Source organism: Cardiocondyla obscurior, linkage group LG01 (assembly GCF_019399895.1).
Source record: "Cardiocondyla obscurior isolate alpha-2009 linkage group LG01, Cobs3.1, whole genome shotgun sequence".
NCBI lineage: Eukaryota > Metazoa > Arthropoda > Insecta > Hymenoptera > Formicidae > Cardiocondyla > Cardiocondyla obscurior.
Window position 1 is genome coordinate 8,421,986 of NC_091864.1, and position 8,695 is coordinate 8,430,680.

At 36.9% G+C, this 8,695-nt stretch overlaps 1 protein-coding gene and 1 pseudogene across 1 annotated transcript; both read right to left on the reverse strand.

Moving 5' to 3' along the window:
- Positions 1–1,085: 1,085 nt before the first annotated feature.
- Positions 1,086–5,230, reverse strand: LOC139106609 (glycerate kinase; the record flags this gene model as incomplete). The annotated part of the gene is made up of 6 exons (XM_070663843.1): positions 1,086–1,316; positions 1,398–1,488; positions 1,645–3,205; positions 3,271–4,142; positions 4,373–4,934; positions 5,009–5,230. Coding segments are annotated over 4 exons (1,956 nt in total), but the record flags the coding sequence as incomplete, so codon positions are not given.
- Positions 5,229–8,273, reverse strand: LOC139107267 (uncharacterized; annotated as a pseudogene).
- Positions 8,274–8,695: the final 422 nt, after the last annotated feature.

Here is an 8,695-nt window from a genome sequence, read left to right on the forward strand (position 1 = left end):
ACAGCAAATGTTTACACATATCTAACATTCATAGTTAACATTAATATTAGTCGGTATAAGAAAATTATACTTTAAAAATTCCTGGATTTGTAGATTCTGTTTTGTTTTATAATTAGATAAATTTTTTTTCTTTTTTAAAGATTACAAATTTTATAACACAGTAAATCGTATGACATCGTTGGCCTTTTTCTAATTTATGCCATATGTTCTATATACATATATATTCTTTTTTTTAAAGTATTTTAGTTAATTTTTGTGCAATTTCCACAACAGTCTGGATATTGTTTACTTTCATCTTCGTAGTATATTGATCCTGGAGCACACATAACTGCGGGACAACTAAAATTTATAGAAAATTAACATTTGATCTGTTTAGATTTTTTTTTTTTTTAATTTGTTTAACTTACGCCACTCCTATTGCATTTAGATCTCCTTTAGCACCTAACGAGCACGTCACTTTGCAACAGTCACATATATACGGCTTTGTCACATTTTCAGGACAATTTTCTGTCGAAATAAAAAAATGTATATACATAATTTCGGACAATTTCGCAGATACAAACTTGCTTTCTAATTACCATAAAAATTGTATAGAGAAAAATATTAATTTACTATTTACATAATCAATTTATAGATCACATTTGAAATGCATAAGATTAGATACAATATAAATATTACGTACCATATTTTGGAGTCTGTGTACTGAAATGAACCAAGATGAAAAGTATACACAATAATGCGAAGTGTTTCATCTTGCTGGATTACGTTAAATGAGACGATCGCAGCACCGAGATGTGAAAACAGTATATATTCTTACATTAAATATCTTTGAACTTTGATCTTTCTAAAAAAAGTTCGATAATAAGAAAGAGTTGATCTTTTAACGTTTGATCACATTTAAACAGTTTTAGTAGATACTGAATATTTACGTGCACGTGTTAGTTTAAAACAGTAAATGCTTACTTAGGCCTATCAGTAGTTATCGATCTATATGAGATATTTATACTTTAAATTTAAACGGTTGTTTTAGCGATACCACTTTTTTTTTCTTATTAATTTGGAAATAATTTGCTTGTTAATCGACGTTTGTGTATACTCTTTATTTTTGTTAGAAGAAAAGTGCGATGCACTTGCACATGTGACTTTATCAAGGACTTTATTTAATATTCATGCATTAATTGACATATTATATTTTTAATATAATATTGTAAAATTTTTAACTTCAACTTTAAATTTTGCTACACCGCGGACAACAAACAGGATACTCAGAATGAATCTCTCCAAGGTGTTGCCCTGCATTCTTTGCGCAGTTACATCTGAAGTGAATTATAAGTAATTAATAACATTTATAATAATAACGTAAAAGTAATATATTTTATATAATTTATTAAACTCACTCTTCAATTTTATATTTATTTTGTGATGTACACGTGACTTTTATACATCTTTGCTGATCCACTGCGGGAAGTACTTCACTAAGGCAGTTCTCTATAATAATTTTTAAGTCAAATTTTAAAAGATATTTTTTTTCTCTCTTTTAAACTTACATTAAAATAAAAATTAACAATATAAAAACGTAATTAACAGAGAAATACGAAAGAAAAATTGTTATTTAGAAAGAGAATTAATAATTGGGTTACGTACCATATTGAGGAACTTGCACTGAATACTGCACAAATAGCAGAAAAATACAGAATAACGCAAAACGTTTCATTATGCAATACGTGTTGTGAGGAAGATCCAACGAACTGTTATGAAGAATTCTAATGTCGAAGTAAATTTATAGAGTACCTCACATCAAAAATGCGATGTCAGGAACGAAGATAAGACTGTAGAACTGTTTGCGTCTTAAATGTATATTTTTTGTCGTGCAATTTTTTTAATAATTTTACTTGGGTTGTTTTATGTGTAAAAAAAAGACCTGTTCGAATGTCTTACAAATTGAAATCGACAGACAGAAATGTATCGTTTTATAACTTATAATTTTCTTCGCGTCGGACGAGTTGGATCAGACCAAGCTAGGCAATATTAAAGAAAGTTCGCGCACGCATTCTCTAAGTGGTATTCTCAAGGGGCATTTTCGACTTAGTGGCGAAGAAATGTAAGAGAGAACGCACTCAGAACTGCGTTGTACCGCGGATATGTCGTTGAGGTAGGCGAGTCCATTCCCAAGGCTTTGTTGAACGGGATTGGTACCGAGCCCAAGGGACACGCCAAGCTACAAGATCTCTATTATGTCAAGGAAAGGCGGAATGAGCTTCTCGGGACTTTCATTTCGTTCGTCCGATGAGCCGATCATGCAATAGGATTCATTTTCAGTTCGGCGATGAATTTTGATTTATAAAATAAATTTTACGATTTTTTTTCTTCTTTTTTTTTTGTTTTAAATATTTTAAACAAAAATTTGATAGTATTAAAATTTATATTAGTAGTTAAATATTTAACAAAGTGGTACGATTGCATAATTAATGACGTTAAGTGCGTTGCGCAAGAGGGCATAAGTATCATTAAGTTATCAATAGTGGCAATTGTATATGGAATGATGAAATATATTATAACATAAATTTACGTTTGATAAGTTTAGGGATCAAGAGTCTATATCTCGCAATAGTTTTTTTTCTCTTTTTTTTCGGAGACTGATATATATTTTTTGTTAAACACTTCACTGCGAGAAGTTTCTTAAAAATAAAAGTTGAATTTGCTTTATTTGAGCTTAAATAATTATTTAAAGTATAGAAAAAACTTTCGTGTAACGCGTATTGAAGCAAAAAAAAAAAATCAATTCGTGCAGGTTGCATATAAATTTAGCGCGAAGTGAGTGAAATCCATCACAAAATCCGGGACACAACAGAGTCGTAAATAATCAACGACTCTTCGATCCGACAACAATATTGTAACACCAGGACTACCGTTGCCGATAACGTGCGATTGACAGGTCAGTCTCTATCGGCGTATATCCTATCTTCGTCTCCGTGACAGGTGCCGTGATGCAGTTGCACTGAAAGCGCACGATTCGTATAACGTGAAGATCCCCGACGTTCACAAGCGCGTAATAATTTTCGCTCCTCAGCTGCAATAGGTCGTCGCCGTTATTGACACTCGAGAAAAACAAATTCGTGTTGTTCCTCTCTAAAACATGCTCGGGCAGAACGGCGGCGTGTTCCTTCGCTATTTCTTCCGCGTCTTTCGCCGCCTGTCGAGCTTTCTGCAAACAAATATGCCCCACGGTTAGTAAAAAATTAAGTGGTTAGCAACAACGGGAATTCTCACCGCGATCTCCGTCTCGTCCCGTTTGTCTTCGGCGAACCGACGCAATTTCAGAAAGGCAGCTTTATGCACGTTCCTCGCATTTTCGTATTCCGGGTAAACGTCAGTGGCGAGGCTCTTGTATCCGAATGCGCCAGCTGCGTTGGTATTGCCGTCTCTCCCGTAAGAGCTACCGCCGAGGAACCAGACGGTGTATCCTCGCAAAATTGGATATTGCTTCGTTCGCATGCACCAATATAAGGAGAAGTAAAGGGCGAGCTCCTGATTGGGCCCACCCTTCCCGGGACGCTCGTTCAGACGAACGGCCGGTCGGCCGCCCAGCAGAAGGCACAGTCCCAGGCCCCATTTGTCCTTTGTGGGAAACATCTCCCATACCTCCCGGTCGGTCAAAGGGCATATCGGGCTCTCCTTCATCTGCTCGTACATCTGCAACTTGGTAATTTTGTTCTCAACTGCTAGGATCATTAGCGACGCGATCTTCGCATACTCCTGCGCGAATTCCTCGACGGTACCGCCGGATGTAATGCTTAATTTCAACGGGGACAGTCCCAGTTTAATTGCTCTCGCCGCCATGCATTCTATGGCATCGGCGTTGCACGCGATCACGTATCGCCGTACGAATTTATACCCATCCTTTTCGTCTAATTGAGCGTCCGCCGCTATTTTTCGGGGGCTAGATTCTTTCACCAGCTCACGTATGCTCTGCGATACTTTGTCGATAAGTCTGTATTTCGTTAAAATCTCTAAGGCACTTTGGTCCTTCGGATCGTAAGCGCATGGATCGCCGGCTAATATCACTGGCGGTTCTGCTGACACGTTAGATGTGAAGAAAGTAATGACTCTGGCTGAATATGCCAGACGTGCCAAGTCACCACCTAAAAATTTTTTTTTTTTATTATTAAAAGAAAATACTTTTTATTTAATTTAAATTTATTTCGTATACTATTTATTTAATCAATCAAGGGCGACAATATTAATTTTATATCGCATTAATTTACTTATTTGCTAAGTTCACTTTATATAAAAATTTCCAAAGAAACGACGCTATCCATGTGAAGCTTTACAGAAGCAGTTAACGACATTTTCTCACACCTAAACTACTTACCTCTTATCGCAGAAAGTTTATTTCTTACGATATCGATCTCCTTGAGAGTCGCATTAGCAGCCTTTAACCTGTTGAGAACCCTTAACTTATCTTTCAATGTAATTGTATCGCGCGGACAGCACAGAAGATCGTCCAGATCTCGGGACAGCATAACTATCAATAGATCTCGCTTTCTTAGCCGCCTGCAATAATTCGCGATTTTTCGCGTGATCTCGACAGTCCCCTCGTCCGGCAGCCCGTCTGTTCCAGCTTCGACGAAAGTTATACGAGTGTCCGACTTAAGAAGCGCGTCCTGGGAGCTCGACATTCCGGACAATGATTTGCGTGGCGCTACGATGAATCCCTTTTTCAATTGCTTGCCGACCATCCTTTCGAATTCGGAGCCCATCGTAATCGCTTCCTCGCCCCAGCCGACGATATGCAAGTTTTTATTGATTTTGTACTTGACACCATTAATTATCAACGTTGCACGTCCGTCGTACTTAATCTTCTTAGGAATAATTGCCGACGGGAAGATGCACCTTACACCGGTCTCGAAGATGGTACTAAGATCTTCACGGATCTACGTTGATTTAATTAATATTTATTTTCAGTTTAGGAATAATGTATTTATCTATTTTAATTTTGTATTATAACCTGTAACATAGCTTTATCTCGTGCTTCTCTTTTATCTCTAATATCCTTCTGCCCAGTGCTTGTTTCCATATCAGAACCGACATTTTCTATTTTGCCAAATTGTTTTTGCTTCAAAGAAAACTTTATATCTCGTACGATTTCCTGTCTTTTTGTTATTTCTTCTGCGATCTCTTGCGCAATTTCTTTTTGTTTCGATAAGCCAGTTGCATTCGGTTTCTTCTCAATTTTTATCATAATTATCTCGACAGGCAGTTGGAACGTTGAAACACGCACCTATGAATACTCGAATGACGAGATAAAGCCAGAACGTTAGAGTTATGTTGTACTCGACTTCCATATTCATATTCGAGCACACCGCGTTGCGAGGTAGAGTAACTATGCACTTTCTTGCACTGTTTGCGCTCAAGATTCGGCTGGGTGCGTCGGGACTCGCCTCGTGATCATAGAGCCGCACATTTATCGCAATCTGATCGCTCGCAAAGTCCGGATCGTCGCAAACGGGCCTCTGAAACTCTTGACCAGCCCAGGATAACTTCTCCGTCAGAAATCTTGCCGCTCCTCATAAACCACATCGTCTGGTTGCAAACTTTAATTTTCGATTTGTACAAACGATTATTTTTTATTCGCTTGTCGTCCTTAAAAATTACTTATTTGGTCTCTGCTCGCTCATCCTCATTTTCAGAAGCAATATAATACCTGACTCGCCTTAGAAATTTAATTACGACAAAAAAGAAAAAAAAAACAACTTTCAGACTTGGTGCGAGTTTTCCGACATTTCCGGATACATACGGATATTATTACGTTATAAAGTATATTTGTTAGTCTTCTACCTTCGGCCTCGTTAAACTATCAAATGTGCATGGCGTTTCGGCTAAAATCGTCGGGGCTCCTGAACCTGTCCCGACGTACACGAAAATGAGAACAGCTGATCCGTCGGGAAAAAGTAATGCGCTTGGAAATTTGGCGGATGACAGTTTTAAAAACTCATTATTTCTTAATCGCCGATGTTCCTTTAGATCTTCCAACTGGTTAGCGCTCTGCAATGATTAAACGCAGGAACGTTATTATCAATTTCTAGTATTACCATGCAAAAATCATAAGATTATTATTATTAATTTAAGATTTATCTCTACAACTAGATATCTGTTACGACAGGCCTATGTGGTCCAATTTATAATTAAAGCTAATTATTGATAATAATTATTATCGTTATTAATAGTACAAGGGTCCCCACTTAGGCCTTTCCTTAACGGATCTTTTATCTATTGATATTCAAGACTCGAGGTGCTAAGCATAATGTTGCTTGCATTGACACTCTTTGTACGTCCAATCTTATTCCCCCACAACCTCACCGCTTATCCGTTACTCGATATTATATCAGGTATCCGTAAGTCAGTGACAGGCGGTATCTCAACGTATCTTCGATGCACAACGTACCGTGGACACGTCGCTCTGCTCAACGATATATTTGTACGAGGTGTTAACGCCACTCTGAAAATTCAGATCCTGGACCATATAAAGCCCCGATCTCAGAATCAGATTGCGATCCGTCTCGTTGTCCGTTTCACGCGGTACGAATCTGTACAGAAAGGAAAAGAAGAAGAAGAAGAAAAAAGAAAAAACGTTTCGTTGAACATACTGATTGCGAATGTATGACGTTGAAGAAAGCGATTAAAATGTCATGTCGTAAATTTACTCTCCTATCGTTAAAACGCTATTAGAGCTTATAATATCACTGGCAGCGCTTGACGGAATTTTTTTATTTGTTGTTTGAACAGAGCGGGTTATTACAAAATATTTCAAAGCAAACAGGAAACCGACGTTCATACGTGTGCCTGGCTGGGTGACAAAGCGTTAGCACACGAGATTACTCGTGATAAAAATTATTTCCACGATACGTAGTTTAAATTAATGACAGATCGTGGAATGAATTTGCTAATATTTCTAAAATGTTGGAGTAACGTCTATTTAAAACATTTAATGTCGGAAAATATTAAGATTTATAAATATGAAATAATAATAGAAAGGAAAAAAGAAAAAAATACACCTGCATTCAACGTAGAAAAAGAAAAAGAAAAAGATTTTCTTTTTCTATTATATAAACAAAATTACGCAACGCGATAAATTCAGCGTTATTCTGTTCTACAGAACAAAACTAATGATATGTAATTGCGGACCTTTTGCTTACCCACAACTTTCTACTTTTATAGCGATCTCTGGTTCTAATTGCATCTCGCACGGATAGGTTCGGCTCATTGTGTGCAGTAGCGAACCGTTTCTACCTTCGCAGCCGAGGTCCATGACGATCCTCTCCGGGAACTCCACTGTCATTCTGCCGATTGGTACCAGCAATAACAATAAAGCAGCCAAGCCACCGAAGGCGGAAAATATCGCCAGTAAGATCTGAAAAATGTATTAAACCTGTCGAGCGATTCTTAAGAAAAGTTATACATTAATATTAACCTGCCAATCAAGTATTAAAAGTTCTTAATTTTGAATATTAAATGCATTGTCGTTCTGAATTTTCAATTTTGTAAAATTATCGAATAACAATGCTTTTACAGTAAACTCTTTATGTACCTATACAAATGCACGTGATATATCTGTAATTTAGAAAAGGCAATGTCACAGTAAAGACAAACTATCAAAATATTTCGCTTACAAATATTAAAAAAAGAAAAAAAAAAAAAAATTAAATTAAATTTAAATGTAAAAAGATCAAGTTAAAAAATTAGTCAACTCACTCTAAAGTTTCCTATCCGATCAGCTAGCATGCCGGCAAGCGGTGGCATCACCATGGCCACGACAGGAGTGACGGCACTCATTATCGCAGTCTCCTCCACGTTTATTCCCACCTCATGTATCGTCAAGTACGGGTACAGAACGTAAAGTGCTGAAAAACCCAATCACATCAGAAAACACTATAATTTAATTTAATTCAATTCCATTTAATTATATTTAATTATACTTTAAATGTAATAAACGATTTCACTGTTGCTTGATGATTATAGAAAACGGTTTTTCCGAGCTCCACTTACTGGAAGCTTGAACGAAGAATATTAATTTCAACGGGATCAGCTCCTTCTGCCGGAAGTCCTTACAGATCCTGCTGAAGAAGCTGTTGAGCATCATCATCATCTTCATGGTTTCCTGGTGCGTCTCTGAATTCGAATTAGCGTCGTTGATTCCATCCGTCAGATGTCTAATTCGTATTGCGTGCCTCGCCGCCGTCTGTCAGTGGTTCATCGTCTGCGTCGAACGGATAACTCTTAAAGCGTATTATAATAATTTTCCGAATAATCGTCGTTTAATTCGTAATTACGAAATAAAGTTTACATCTGACAAGATGTGATACCGTTGTTAATGAAACATGTCCGTGGCACACAAAATGCTTTTAGATACCTGTCACTTTTATGTAACGGTCTTACAATACCTTCGTAGCGTATACACGATCAACACCGACTTCCGCTCGTTAAATAAATGTCGATTGACCGAACGACAAAGCTCTTCCTAACAAGTGTTAGGAAAGATCATTTCCGCAAGTCAATTCTACCTACTTTAAATATAAAAAATATATTTTACATTTATGTTAAAAGAACTGATTTATGTTAAAAATGTTGCTTAGCGAAATTCTCGAAAGCAGAACTTGCTCAAGTATAACAAATTGTGCGACTGATATCTTTTTTT